At 41.9% G+C, this 15,950-nt stretch overlaps 1 protein-coding gene across 1 annotated transcript in view; it reads left to right on the top strand.

The window, feature by feature from the left end:
• Positions 1-15,950, top strand: part of LOC139551917 (protocadherin Fat 3) — a gene marked incomplete at its 3' end in the record, with an annotated part of 293,271 nt that overhangs the window by 209,867 nt on the left and 67,454 nt on the right. Inside the window, exons 48-50 of the mRNA XM_071363255.1 lie at positions 8,199-8,395; positions 10,186-10,339; positions 10,665-10,898. Of these exons, the coding sequence (XP_071219356.1) occupies positions 8,199-8,395; positions 10,186-10,339; positions 10,665-10,898 (585 nt within the window). The remainder of the gene's footprint in view (positions 1-8,198; positions 8,396-10,185; positions 10,340-10,664; positions 10,899-15,950) is intronic.

The raw sequence follows: 15,950 nt of genomic DNA, 5'->3' as shown, positions 1-15,950 counted from the left end.
ATGTTGGATAGTTAGTGTGTTGGATAGTTAGTATGTTGGATAGTTAGTATGTTGGATAGTTAGTATGTTGGATAGTTAGTATGTTGGATAGTTAGTGTGTTGGATAGTTAGTGTGTTGGATAGTTAGTATGTTGGATAGTTAGTGTGTTGGATAGTTAGTATGTTGGATAGTTAGTATGTTGGATAGTTAGTGTGTTGGATAGTTAGTATGTTGGATAGTTAGTATGTTGGATAGTTAGTATGTTGGATAGTTAGTATGTTGGATAGTTAGTATGTTGGATAGTTAGTATGTTGGATAGTTAGTGTGTTGGATAGTTAGTGTGTTGGATAGTTAGTGTGTTGGCTAGTTAGTGTGTTGGCTAGTTAGTGTGTTGGATAGTTAGTGTGTTGGATAGTTAGTGTGTTGGATAGTTAGTGTGTTGGATAGTTAGTGTGTTGGATAGTTAGTATGTTGGATAGTTAGTGTGTTGGATAGTTAGTATGTTGGATAGTTAGTGTGTTGGATAGTTAGTATGTTGGATAGTTAGTATGTTGGATAGTTAGTGTGTTGGATAGTTAGTGTGTTGGATAGTTAGTATGTTGGATAGTTAGTGTGTTGGATAGTTAGTATGTTGGATAGATAGTTGGTGTGTTGGATAGTTAGTGTGTTGGATAGATAGTTAGTGTGTTGGATAGTTAGTATGTTGGATAGATAGTTAGTGTGTTGGATAGTTAGTGTGTTGGATAGTTAGTATGTTGGATAGTTAGTGTGTTGGATAGTTAGTATGTTGGATAGATAGTTAGTGTGTTGGATAGTTAGTGTGTTGGATAGTTAGTGTGTTGGATAGTTAGTATGTTGGATAGTTAGTATGTTGGATAGTTAGTGTGTTGGATAGTTAGTATGTTGGATAGTTAGTATGTTGGATAGTTAGTGTGTTGGATAGTTAGTGTGTTGGATAGTTAGTATGTTGGATAGTTAGTGTGTTGGATAGTTAGTATGTTGGATAGTTAGTATGTTGGATAGTTAGTGTGTTGGATAGTTAGTGTGTTGGATAGTTAGTATGGTGGATAGTTAGTATGTTGGATAGTTAGTATGTTGGATAGTTAGTGTGTTGGATAGTTAGTATGTTGGATAGTTAGTGTGTTGGATAGTTAGTATGTTGGATAGTTAGTGTGTTGGATAGTTAGTATGTTGGATAGTTAGTATGTTGGATAGTTAGTGTGTTGGATAGTTAGTGTGTTGGATAGTTAGTATGTTGGATAGTTAGTATGTTGGATAGTTAGTGTGTTGGATAGTTAGTATGTTGGATAGTTAGTGTGTTGGATAGTTAGTGTGTTGGATAGTTAGTATGTTGGATAGTTAGTATGTTGGATAGATAGTTAGTGTGTTGGATAGTTAGTGTGTTGGATAGTTAGTATGTTGGATAGTTAGTATGTTGGATAGTTAGTATGTTGGATAGTTAGTATGTTGGATAGTTAGTTAGTGTGTTGGATAGTTAGTGTGTTGGATAGTTAGTATGTTGGATAGTTAGTGTGTTGGATAGTTAGTGTGTTGGATAGTTAGTATGTTGGATAGTTAGTATGTTGGATAGATAGTTAGTGTGTTGGATAGTTAGTGTGTTGGATAGTTAGTATGTTGGATAGTTAGTATGTTGGATAGTTAGTATGTTGGATAGTTAGTATGTTGGATAGTTAGTATGTTGGATAGTTAGTATGTTGGATAGTTAGTATGTTGGATAGTTAGTGTGTTGGATAGTTAGGATGTTGGATAGTTAGTATGTTGGATAGTTAGTATGTTGGATAGTTAGTGTGTTGGATAGTTAGTGTGTTGGATGGTTAGTGTGTTGGATAGTTAGTGTGTTGGATAGTTAGTATGTTGGATAGTTAGTATGTTGGATAGTTAGTATGTTGGATAGTTAGTATGTTGGATAGTTAGTGTGTTGGATAGTTAGTATGTTGGATAGTTATTATGTTGGATAGTTAGTATGTTGGATAGTTAGTGTGTTGGATAGTTAGTATGTTGGATAGTTAGTATGTTGGATAGTTAGTGTGTTGGATAGTTAGTGTGTCGGATAGTTAGTGTGTCGGATAGTTAGTTAGTATGTTGGATAGTTAGTATGTTGGATAGTTAGTGTGTTGGATAGTTAGTTAGTATGTTGGATAGTTAGTATGTTGGATAGTTAGTATGTTGGATAGTTAGTTAGTATGTTGGATAGTTAGTATGTTGGATAGTTAGTGTGTTGGATAGTTAGTTAGTATGTTGGATAGTTAGTGTGTTGGATAGTTAGTGTGTTGGATAGTTAGTATGTTGGATAGTTAGTGTGTTGGATAGTTAGTATGTTGGATAGTTAGTATGTTGGATAGTTAGTGTGTTGGATAGTTAGTGTGTTGATAGTTAGTATGTTGGATAGTTAGTGTGTTGGATAGTTAGTGTGTTGGATAGTTAGTATGTTGGATAGTTAGTGTGTTGGATAGTTAGTATGTTGGATAGTTAGTGTGTTGGATAGTTAGTGTGTTGGATAGTTAGTATGTTGGATAGTTAGTATGTTGGATAGTTAGTGTGTTGGATAGTTAGTATGTTGGATAGTTAGTGTGTTGGATAGTTAGTATGTTGGATAGTTAGTATGTTGGATAGTTAGTGTGTTGGATAGTTAGTATGTTGGATAGTTAGTGTGTTGGATAGTTAGTGTGTTGGATAGTTAGTGTGTTGGATAGTTAGTATGTTGGATAGATAGTTAGTGTGTTGGATAGTTAGTTAGTGTGTTGGATAGTTAGTGTGTTGGATAGTTAGTATGTTGGATAGTTAGTATGTTGGATAGTTAGTATGTTGGATAGTTAGTATGTTGGATAGTTAGTTAGTGCGTTGGATAGTTAGTGTGTTGGATAGTTAGTATGTTGGATAGTTAGTATGTTGGATAGTTAGTATGTTGGATAGTTAGTATGTTGGATAGTTAGTATGTTGGATAGTTAGTATGTTGGATAGTTAGTATGTTGGATAGTTAGTGTGTTGGATAGTTAGTATGTTGGATAGTTAGTATGTTGGATAGTTAGTATGTTGGATAGTTAGTGTGTTGGATAGTTAGTGTGTTGGATAGTTAGTGTGTTGGATAGTTAGTGTGTTGGATAGTTAGTATGTTGGATAGTTAGTATGTTGGATAGTTAGTATGTTGGATAGTTAGTATGTTGGATAGTTAGTGTGTTGGATAGTTAGTATGTTGGATAGTTATTATGTTGGATAGTTAGTATGTTGGATAGTTAGTGTGTTGGATAGTTAGTATGTTGGATAGTTAGTATGTTGGATAGTTAGTATGTTGGATAGTTAGTGTGTTGGATAGTTAGTGTGTTGGATAGTTAGTGTGTTGGATAGTTAGTGTGTTGGATAGTTAGTTAGTATGTTGGATAGTTAGTATGTTGGATAGTTAGTGTGTTGGATAGTTAGTTAGTATGTTGGATAGTTAGTATGTTGGATAGTTAGTATGTTGGATAGTTAGTTAGTATGTTGGATAGTTAGTATGTTGGATAGTTAGTGTGTTGGATAGTTAGTTAGTATGTTGGATAGTTAGTATGTTGGATAGTTAGTGTGTTGGATAGTTAGTGTGTTGGATAGTTTGTTAGTATGTTGGATAGTTAGTATGTTGGATAGTTAGTGTGTTGGATAGTTAGTTAGTATGTTGGATAGTTAGTGTGTTGGATAGTTAGTGTGTTGGATAGTTAGTTAGTATGTTGGATAGTTAGTATGTTGGATAGTTAGTATGTTGGATAGTTAGTTAGTATGTTGGATAGTTAGTATGTTGGATAGTTAGTTAGGATGTTGGTTAGTTAGTTATTACCAAGCACCCAGGATGATGGAGAACAGCTTAGTGTGTCTGTCTGTCTGTCTGTCTGTCTAAACGTGGTATTAACTCCGTAGGCATTTTTTCTGTTTTGTTGCCTTACAACCTGGAATTAAAATAGATTTTGGGGGGGTTGTAACATTTGATTTACACAACATGCCTACCACTTTGAAGACGCACAATATTTTTTGGTGTGAAACAAACAAGAAATAAGACAAAAAAACGGAAAACTTGAACATGCATAACTATTCACCCCCCAAGTCAATACTTTGTAGAGCCACCTGTTGCAGCAATTACAGCTGCAAGTCTCTTGGGGTATGTCTCTATAAGCTTGGCACATCTAGCCACTGGGATTTTTTGCCCATTCTTCAAGGCAAAACTGCTCCAGCTCCTTCAAGTTGGATGGGTTCCGCTGGTGTACAGCAATCTTTGAGTCATACCACAGATTCTCAATTTGATTGAGGTCTGGGCTTTGACTAGGCCATTCCAAGACATTTAAATGTTTCCCCTTAAACCACTAGAGTGTTGCTTTAGCAGTGTGCTTAGGGTCATTGTCCTGCTGGAAGGTGAACCTCCGTCCCAGTCTCAAATCTCTGGAAGACTGAAACAGGTTTCCCTCAAGAATTTCCCTGTATTTAGCGCCATTTAGCACTTCAATTCTGACCAGTTTCCCATTCCCTGCCGATGGTGGTGGCAGCATCATGCTGTGGGGATGTTTCTCATCGGGATGCTGTTCTCGGGGTGATGAGAGGTGTTGGGTTTGCGCCAGACATAGCATTTTCCTTGATGGCCAAAAGCTCAATTTTAGTCTCATCTGACTGGAGTACCTTCTTCCATATGTTTGTGGAGTCTCCCACATGTCTTTTGGCGAACACCTAACGTGTTTCCTTATTATTATATTTTTTTATGGCTACTCCTCCGTAAAGCCCAGCTCTGTGGAGTGTACGGCTTAAAGTGGTCCTATTGACAGATACTCCAATCTCCACTGTGGAGCTTTGCATCTCCTTCAGGGTTATCTTTAGTCTCTTTGTTGCCTCTCTGATTAATGCCCTCCTTGCCTGGTCTGTGAGTTTGGTGGGTGGCCCTCTCTTGGCAGGTTTGTTGTGGTGCCATATTCTTTCCATTTTTTAATAATGGATTTAATGGTGCTCCGTGGGATGTTCAAAGTTTCAGATATTTTTTTATAACCCAACCCTGATCTGTACTTCTCCACAACTTTGTCCCTGACCTGTTTGCAGATCTCCTTGGTCTTTATGGTGCCGCTTGCTTGGTGGTGCCCCTTGCTTAGTGGTGTTGCAGACTCTGGGGCCTTTCAGAACAGGTGTATATATACTGAGATCCTGTGACAGATCATGTGACACTTAGATTGCACACAGGTGGACTTTATTTAACTAATTATGTGACTTCTGAAGGTAATTGGTTGCACCAGATCTTATTTAGGGGCATCATAGCAAAGGGGGTGAATACATATGCACGCACCACTTTTCAGTTTTACATTTTTCTTTTTTCACTTCACCAATTTCGACTATTTTGTGTTTGTCCATTACATGAAATCCAAAGAAAAATCAATTTAAATTACAGGTTGTAAAGCAACAAAATAGGAAAAACGCCAAGGGGGATGAATACTTTTGCAAGGCACTGTATGTGTGTGTGTGTGTGTGATCAGAACAAACTGGTCAGCTACCACAGGTTAGTATATCAACTGGTTAGTTAGTTAGTTAATATGTTGGTTAGTTAGTATGTAGGTTAGTTAGTTAGTTAGTTGCTTACTTACTTACTTACTTACTTAGTTAGTTGACTGAACTAAAATATTGTCAAGGTATGCGTGAAGGGCTGTAGGAAGCCAGGCGCAGGAGAGCAGATATTTGGTAGCAAAACGGAACCTTTTATTTGGCGAACCAAAAGCACACAGCACAAACGAACACGAAATACAAATACGGGTTGAACATAACCCAGCGCAACCAGCCTAACGTGCGCGTACATGAAAACAGATAAACAATACCACACAAAGACATGGGGGAAACAGAGGGTTAAATACACAACACATAATGAGGGACAATGAGAACCAGCTGTGTGGGAAAACGAGACAAAACAAATGGAAAATGAAAAATGGATCGGCGATGGCTAGAAGACCGGCGACGTCGACCGCCGAACACCGCCCGAACAAGGAGAGGCATCGACTTTGGTAGAAGTCGTGAAAAATATAAACGCATCATGTAAAGTGTTGGTCCCATGTTTCATGAGCTGAAATAAAATATCCCAGAAATTTTCCATTCACACAAAAAGCTTATTTCTCTCAAATTTGGTGCACAAATTTGTTTACATCCCTGTTAGTGGGCATTTCTCCTTTGCCAAGGTAATCCATCCACCTGACAGGTGTGGCATATCAATAAGCTGATTAAACTGTATGATCATTACACATGTGCACCTTGTGCTGGGGACAATAAAAGGCAGCTCTAAAATGTGCAGTTTTGTCACACAACACAATGCCACAGATGTCTCAAGTATTGAGGGAGCGTGCAATTGGCATGCTGACTGCAGGAATGTCCACCAGAGCTGTTGCAAGAGAATTGAATGCACAAACTGTCAGAAACCGTTTCAGGGAAGCGCACCTGCTTGCTCGTTGTCTTCACCAGGGTCTTGACCTGACTGCAGTTTGGCGTCGCAACCGACTTCAGTGGGAAAATGCTCACCTTCGATGGCCACTGGCACGCTGGAGAAGTGTGCTCTTCACGGATGACTCCTGGTTTCAACTGTACCGGGCAGATGGCATCGTGTCGGCGAGCGGTTTGCTGTTGTGAACAGAGTGCCCTATGGTGGCAGTGGGGTTATCGTTTGGGCAGGCATAAACTATGGACAACAAACACAATTGCATTTTATAGATGGCAATTTGAATGCACAGAAATACAGTGACGAGATCCTGAGGCCCATTGTCGTGCCATACATCCACCTCCATCACCTCATGTTTCAGCATGATAATACACAGCCCCATGTCACAAGGATATGTACACTATTCCTGGAAGCTGAAAATGTCCCAGTTCTTCCATGGCCTGCATACTCATCAGACATGTCACCCATTGAGCATGTTTGGGATGCTCTGGATCGATGTGTACGACACCGTTTTCCAGTTCCCGCCAATATCCAGCAACTTCGCACAGCCATTGAAGAGGAGTGGGACAACATTCCACAGGCCACAATCAACAGCCTGATCAACTCTATGTGAAAGAGATGTGTTGCGCTGCATGAGGCAAATAATGATCACACCAGATGCATATCTGTATTCCCAGTCATGTGAAATCCATAGATTATTATTTAAATTGACTGATTTCATTATATGAACTGTAACTCAGTAAAAACATTGAAATTGTTGCATGTTGCGTTTATATTTTGGTCCAGTGAATGATAGATAGTTAGTTAGTATGTTAGTTATCTATGTATTATGTTAGTGTTAGTTAGTATGTTAGTTATCTAGTTATTATGTTAGTGTGTTAGTTATCTAGTTATTATGTTAGTGTGTTAGTTAGTATGTTAGTTATCTAGTTATTATGTTAGTGTGTTAGTTAGTATGTTAGTTATCTAGTTATTATGTTAGTGTGTTAGTTAGTATGTTAGCTAGCTAGTTAGTATGTTGGTTAATTAGTTGGCTATTTATTATGTTATTGATTTACTATGTTGCTTAGTTAGCTAGTTAGTAATTCTTTTGTTAGTATTTTGGTTAGTTGGTGTGTTGGTTGGGTGGTTAGTTGGTTGGTTGGTTGGTTGGTTAATTAGTTAGTGTGTTGTTTAGTTAGTGTATGTTAGTTAGTTAGCTAGTTAGTTAGTTAGTTCACTAGCTAGTTAGGTAGTTAGTTCATTAGTTAGTTAGTAAGGGTGTTAGTTAGATAGATTGTATGTTGGTTAGTTAGTTAGTTAGTATGCTGGTTAGTATGTTGGTTAGTTTTCTTGTTTAGTATGTTGATTAGTCAGTGCGTATGTTAGCTAGTTACCTAGTTAGTATGTTGGTTAGTCAGTTAGTATGTTGGTTAGTTAGTTAGTTAGTTAGTTAGTTAGTTAGTTAGTTAGTTAGTTAGTATGTTAGTGTATGTTAGCTAGTTAGTTAGTATGTTGGTTAGTTAGTTAGTATGTTATGTTATTGTATGTTAGTTAGCTAGATAGTTAGTTAGTTAGTTAGTTAGTATGTTGGTTAGCTAGTTATCTAGTTAGTTAGTTAGTTAGTTAGTTGGTTGGTTGGTTGGTTGGTTAGTTGTTGGCTAGTTAGTTAGTTCCTTAGTTACCAAGTTAATGAGTTAGTTAGTTAGTCAGTACCAAGCACAAAGGACGATGGAGACAGCTGAGTTTGTGTGTGTGTATGTCTGTGTGAATGTCTAGCCTCTCCTCTCGCTACAGGTGGTAACCCAGGGGGAGTGTTCAGTATAGCGCTGGTCCAGGGTGAATGGATGGTGGTGGTGCGCGGTCAGCTGGACAGGGAAAAACAGGACTTCTATCTACTCAACATCACCGCTAGCGACGGCCTCTACATCACCCGTACCGCCGTGGAGGTCACTGTCATGGACGCCAATGACAACGCACCTGTCTGCAACCAGGTCAGAGGTCAGGGGGTCACAGTGTAGAACTAGAACAGATATAATTGTAGAAATAGATGTTGTAGGAGTATGGAGGAGACATGAAGCAGGGGGAGTCGGTATACTGTAGGTGTAGGGGGAGGCATTATACTGTAGGAGTAGGGGGAGTCATTATACTGTAGGAGTAGGGGGAGTCATGTTTCAGGGGGAGTCATTATACTGTAGGAGTAGGGGGAGACATGAAGCAGGGGGAGACAGTATACTGTAAGAGTAGGGGGAGTCATTATACTGTAGGAGTAGGGGGAGTCATTATACTGTAGGAGTAGGGGGAGTCATGTTTCAGGGGGAGTCATTATACTGTAGGAGTAGGGGGAGACATTATACTGTAGGAGTAGGGGGAGTCAGTATACTGTAGGAGTAGGGGGAGTCAGTATACTGTAGGAGTAGGGGGAGTCAGTATACTGTAAGAGACGGGGGAGACATGAAGCAGGGGGAGACAGTATACTGTAGGAGTAGGGGGAGTCATTATACTGTAGGAGTAGGGGGAGTAAGTATACTGTAGGAGTAGGGGGAGTCAGTATACTGTAGGAGTAGGGGGAGACATGAAGCAGGGGGAGACAGTATACTGTAGGAGTAGGGGGAGTCAGTATACTGTAGGAGAAGGGGGAGACAGTATACTGTAGGAGTAGGGGGAGTCATGTTTCAGGGGGAGGCAGTATACTGTAGGAGTAGGGGGAGTCATGTTTCAGGGGGAGGCAGTATACTGTAGGAGTAGGGGGAGTCAGTATACTGTAGGAGTAGGGGGAGACAGTATACTTTAGGAGTAGGGGGAGACATGAAGCAGGGGGAGTCAGTATACTGTAGGAGTAGGGGGAGACAGTATACTGTAGGAGTAGGGGGAGACAGTATACTGTAGGAGTAGGGGGAGGCAGTATACTGTAGGAGTAGGGGGAGTCAGTATACTGTAGGAGTAGGGGGAGTCATGTTTCAGGGGGAGTCAGTATACTGTAGGAGTAGGGGGAGACATGAAGTAGGAGGAGTCAGTATACTGTAGGAGTAGGGGGAGTCATTATACTGTAGGAGTAGGGGGAGTCATTATACTGTAGGAGTAGGGGGAGACATGTTTCAGGGAAGGTCAGTATACTGTAGGAGTAGGGGGAGTCATGTTTCAGGGAAGGTCAGTATACTGTAGGAGTAGGGGGAGACATGTTTCAGGGAAGGTCAGTATACTGTAGGAGTAGGGGGAGACATGTTTCAGGGAAGGTCAGTATACTGTAGGAGTAGGGGGAGACATGTTTCAGGGAAGGTCAGTATACTGTAGGAGTAGGGGGAGACATGTTTCAGGGAAGGTCAGTATACTGTAGGAGTAGGGGGAGTCAGTATACTGTAGGAGTAGGGGGAGTCAGTATACTGTAGGAGTAGGGGGAGTCATGTTTCAGGGAAGGTCAGTATACTGTAGGAGTAGGGGGAGTCAGTATACTGTAGGAGTAGGGGGAGTCATGTTTCAGGGAAGGTCAGTATACTGTAGGAGTAGGGGGAGTCAGTATACTGTAGGAGTAGGGGGAGTCAGTATACTGTAGGAGTAGGGGGAGTCAGTATACTGTAGGACATGATAATATTGCGGAAGGCAGAGTTGTTTTATGTGTTTGTGTTTTCAGGTGGTTCCTCCTCGGGGCTATATGGGTTTAATGATACTTGTGTTAATGTGTTTGTATGTGCCTGTCCATGTGTTCATATCTCCCTAGGCGGTCTACAGCGTGACCTTCCCTGAGGACATGCCTCCTAACCAGGGTGTGTTCATATCTCCCTAGGCGGTCTACAGCGTGACCTTCCCTGAGGACATGCCTCCTAACCAGGGCGTTCTGAAAGTAGGTGCAGTCGACCCAGACACAGGCACCAGCGCTGAGATACAGTACTCACTGTTTGGGATTGGAGTAGAGGACTTCTATATGGACGCAAACACTGGTATGAACACACGCACACACACACACACACACTGGTATGAACACGCACACACACACACGCGCAAACACTGGTATGAACACGCACGCACACACACACACACACACACACACACACACACACTGGTATGAACACACACACACACACACACGCAAACACTGGTATGAACACACACACACACACACGCAAACACTGGTATGAACATACACACGCGAGCAAACACTGGTATGAACACGCACGCACACACACACTGGTATGAACACACACACACACGGAAACACTGGTGGCAGTTTTTGCACAAACAGCTTCTTCTTCTTCTGCTATCTAGGTGACATGAAGACAGCGACGGTGATGGACCGTGAGAAGACCTCCAGCTACAAGTTGATCGCCCAGGCAACCGACGGGGGCGGGCTCTTCTGTCGCTCTGAGGTCTCTGTCACGCTATTGGATGTAAACGACAACCCGCCCTCCTTTTTTTCCAGCCAATACCTGGCCAACATTTATGAGAACGCCGCCCCCAAAGCCCTGCTGACACGCCTACAAGCCAGTGACCCTGACGAAGGTGTGTGTGTGTGTGTGTGTGTGTGTGTGTGTGTGTGTGTGTGTGTGTGTGTGTGTGTGTGTGTGTGTGTGTGTGTGTGTGTGTGTGTGTGTGTGTGTGTGTGTGTGTGTGTGTGTGTGTGTGTGTGTGTGTGTGTGTGTGTGTGTGTGTGTGTGTCAAGGCATTTATGGTCGGAGATGACAGTACATCTAGATCTCAGAGCGATATGTTACGTCACATGCACGATAGCTTAAGGTTTAACTAAGAGTATTTGTGTGCTAACTAGGCTTGGGCGGTATACCGTATATCGGGGTATTTGGACAAAAAAACATCACAATCATTGACTTGAAATTTTTTCAATATATTTAATTATTGGTAGCTAATTTTGTAAGTAAATATCTGCAGTCAACTTGTGCAAACCTTAGGAGACAAAGCTGATCAACCTGTCACATTATTTTACATGATGAACAGCCAGTGGTTGTTTGTAAATAGCACAACGGGAGAAAGCGGGAGCAGGTGAACCATAGAGTTCTCTATCTGTCTGTTGTGTACGGTGCACATGAGGTGATGAAGTTATACTCTTGTATGCAATTCACTACTAAATGTTTGCCATCAGATGTCTTCTGATGGCTTTCTGACAGAAGTCAAAGAGCTCTGGATGAGGTCTGTACAGTCTGTCATAAGAGCTCTGGATGAGGTCTGTACAGTCTGTCATAAGATATCTGGATGAGGTCTGTACAGTCTGTCATAAGATATCTGGATGAGGTCTGTACAGTCTGTCATCAGATCTCTGGATGAGGTCTGTACAGTCTGTCATCAGATCTCTGGATGAGGTCTGTACAGTCTGTCATCAGATCTCTGGATGAGGTCTGTACAGTCTGTCATAAGATCTCTGGATGAGGTCTGTACAGTCTGTCATAAGATCTCTGGATGAGGTCTGTACAGTCTGTCATCAGATATCTGGATGAGGTCTGTACAGTCTGTCATCAGATCTCTGGATGAGGTCTGTACAGTCTGTCATCAGATCTCTGGATGAGGTCTGTACAGTCTGTCATAAGATCTCTGGATGTGGTCTGTACAGTCTGTCATAAGATCTCTGGATGAGGTCTGTACAGTCTGTCATAAGATCTCTGGATGAGGTCTGTACAGTCTGTCATCAGATCTCTGGATGAGGTCTGTACAGTCTGTCATCAGATCTCTGGATGAGGTCTGTACAGTCTGTCATCAGATCTCTGGATGAGGTCTGTACAGTCTGTCATCAGATCTCTGGATGAGGTCTGTACAGTCTGTCATCAGATCTCTGGATGAGGTCTGTACAGTCTGTCATAAGATCTCTGGATGTGGTCTGTACAGTCTGTCATAAGATCTCTGGATGAGGTCTGTACAGTCTGTCATAAGATCTCTGGATGAGGTCTGTACAGTCTGTCATCAGATCTCTGGATGAGGTCTGTACAGTCTGTCATCAGATCTCTGGATGAGGTCTGTACAGTCTGTCATAAGATCTCTGGATGAGGTCTGTACAGTCTGTCATCAGATCTCTGGATGAGGTCTGTACAGTCTGTCATCAGATCTCTGGATGAGGTCTGTACAGTCTGTCATAATATATCTGGATGAGGTCTGTACAGTCTGTCATAAGATATCTGGATGAGATCTGTACAGTTGTCATAAGATATCTGGATGAGGTCTGTACAGTCTGTCATAAGATCTCTGGATGAGGTCTGTACAGTCTGTCATCAGATCTCTGGATGAGGTCTGTACAGTCTGTCATCAGATCTCTGGATGAGGTCTGTACAGTCTGTCATCAGATCTCTGGATGAGGTCTGTACAGTCTGTCATCAGATCTCTGGATGAGGTCTGTACAGTCTGTCATCAGATCTCTGGATGAGGTCTGTACAGTCTGTCATCAGATCTCTGGATGAGGTCTGTACAGTCTGTCATAAGATATCTGGATGAGGTCTGTACAGTCTGTCATAAGATATCTGGATGAGGTCTGTACAGTCTGTCATCAGATCTCTGGATGAGGTCTGTACAGTCTGTCATAAGATATCTGGATGAGGTCTGTACAGTTGTCATAAGATATCTGGATGAGGTCTGTACAGTTGTCATAAGATATCTGGATGAGGTCTGTACAGTTGTCATAAGATATCTGGATGAGGTCTGTACAGTTGTCAGAAGATATCTGGATGAGGTCTGTACAGTTGTCAGAAGATATCTGGATGAGGTCTGTACAGTCTGTCATAAGATATCTGGATGAGGTCTGTACAGTTGTCATAAGATATCTGGATGAGGTCTGTACAGTTGTCATAAGATATCTGGATGAGGTCTGTACAGTTGTCATAAGATATCTGGATGAGGTCTGTACAGTCTGTCATCAGATCTCTGGATGAGGTCTGTACAGTTGTCATAAGATATCTGGATGAGGTCTGTACAGTCTGTCATCAGATCTCTGGATGAGGTCTGTACAGTCTGTCATAAGATATCTGGATGAGGTCTGTACAGTCTGTCATAAGATATCTGGATGAGGTCTGTACAGTCTGTCATCAGATCTCTGGATGAGGTCTGTACAGTCTGTCATCAGATATCTGGATGAGGTCTGTACAGTTGTCATAAGATATCTGGATGAGGTCTGTACAGTTGTCATAAGATATCTGGATGAGGTCTGTACAGTTGTCATAAGATATCTGGATGAGGTCTGTACAGTCTGTCATAAGATCTCTGGATGAGGTCTGTACAGTCTGTCATCAGATCTCTGGATGAGGTCTGTACAGTCTGTCATAAGATCTCTGCATGAGGTCTGTACAGTCTGTCATAAGATATCTGGATGAGGTCTGTACAGTCTGTCATAAGATATCTGGATGAGGTCTGTACAGTCTGTCATAAGATATCTGGATGAGGTCTGTACAGTTGTCATAAGATATCTGGATGAGGTCTGTACAGTCTGTCATCAGATCTCTGGATGAGGTCTGTACAGGAAAATAAAATCGATGACCTATACGGAAGATTATACTACCAATGAGACATTCAAAACTGTAATATATTATGCTTCACGGAGTCGTGGCTGAACGAAGACATTATCAACATACAGCTGGCTGGTTATACGCTGTATCGGCAGGATAGAACAGCGGCGTCTGGTAAGACAAGGGGCGGCGGACTATGTATTTTTGTAAATAACAGCTGGTGCACGATATCTAAGGAAGTCTCGAGGTTTTGCTTGCCTGAGGTAGAGTATCTCATGATAAGCTGAAGACCACACTATCTACCTAGAGAGTTTTCATCTGTATTTTTCATAGCTGTCTACATACCACCACAGACAGATGCTGGCACTAAGACCGCACTCAATGAGCTGTATACGGTCATATGCAAACAGGAAAACGCTCATCCAGAGGCGGCGCTCCTAGTGGCCGGGGACTTTAATGCAGGGAAACTTAAATCGGTCTTACCTAATTTCTATCAGCATGTGAAATGTTCAACCAGAGGGAAAAACCTCTGGACCACCTTTACTCCACACACAGAGACACGTCCCTCACCCTCCATTTGGCAAATCTGACCATAATTCTATCCTCCTGATTCCTGTTTACAAGCAAAAATGAAAGCAGGAAGCACCAGTGACTCGATCAATAAAAAAGTGGTCAAATGAAGCAGATGCTAAACTACAGGACTGTTTTACTAGCACAGTCTGGAATATGTTCAGGGATTCTTCCGATGGCATTGAGGAGTACACCACCTCAGTCATTGGCTTCATCAATAAGTGCATCGATGACGTCGTCGCCACAGTGACTGTACGTACATACCCTAACCAGAAGCCATGGATTACAGGCAACATCCGCTCTGAGCAAAATGCTAGAGCTGCCGCTTTGAAGGAGCGGGACTCTAACCTGGAAGGTTATAAGAAATCCCGCTATGCCCTCCGACGAACCATCAAGCAGGCAAAGCGTCAATACAGGACTAAGATCGAATCGTACTACACCGGCTCTGAGACTTGTCGGATGTGGCAGGGCCTGCAAACCATTACAAACTACAAAGGGAAGCCCAGGAAGCTCTCTCATCCATTTATATGCAGATGATACAGTCTTATACTCAGCTGGCCCCTCTCCGGATGTTGTGTTAAACGCTCTACAACAAAGCTTTCTTAGTGTCCAACAAGCTTTCTCTGCCCTTAACCTTGTTCTGAACACCTCCAAAACAAAGGTCATGTGGTTTGGTAAGAAGAATGCCCCTCTCCCCACAGGTGTGATTACTACCTCTGAGGGTTTAGAGCTTGAGGTAGTCACCTCATACGAGTACTTGGGAGTATGGCTAGACGGTAGACTGTCCTCTCAGCACATATCAAAGCTGCAGGCTAAAGTTAAATCTAGACTTGGTTTCCTCTATCGTAATCGCTCCTCTTTCACCCCAGCTGCCAAACTAACCCTGATTCAGATCCTACCCATGCTAGATTACGGAGACATCATTTATATAGGCAGGTAAGGGTGCTCTCGAGTGGCTAGATGTACTTTACCATTCGGCCATCAGATTTGCCACCAATGCTCCTTATAGGACACATCACTTCACTCTATACTCCTCTGTAAACTGGTCATTTATGTATACCCGTCGCAGGACCCACTGGTTGATGCTAATTTATAAATCCCTCGTAGGCCTCACTCCCCCCTATCTACTGCAGCCCTCATCCTCCAAATACAACACCCATTCTGCCAGTCACATTCTGTTAAAGGTCCCCAAAGCACACACATCCCTGGGTCGCTCCTCTTTTCAGTTCTCTGCAGCTAGCGACTGCAGCTGTCCTATCATATAACTGACCCGTGTCCTATAAACAATTGTATTCGTATTTACGGATGGCATACAAGTTTAATATTAAGGCACATGAAAGTTCACATGTTCCAGAAGGCATTTCTGCCAAACAACACAATTTTGATTAAAGAAAATCTCCTGTGAAGTCGTGACTTGTGACATACGCCTAGTTTCTTGAATCGAGTCACATATGAACATCTTAATACCTCCTTAGCCTAATCCTAACGGTACAGTGGTCTAGTCCCTGGCAGACTCAGCAGAGGGGTTCTTCTCCTTCCACTCTCA

This window comes from Salvelinus alpinus, chromosome 24 (genome assembly GCF_045679555.1).
Source record: "Salvelinus alpinus chromosome 24, SLU_Salpinus.1, whole genome shotgun sequence".
In the NCBI taxonomy this organism is placed as follows: Eukaryota; Metazoa; Chordata; class Actinopteri; order Salmoniformes; family Salmonidae; genus Salvelinus; species Salvelinus alpinus.
This window is presented reverse-complemented; position numbering and strand designations above follow the sequence as displayed.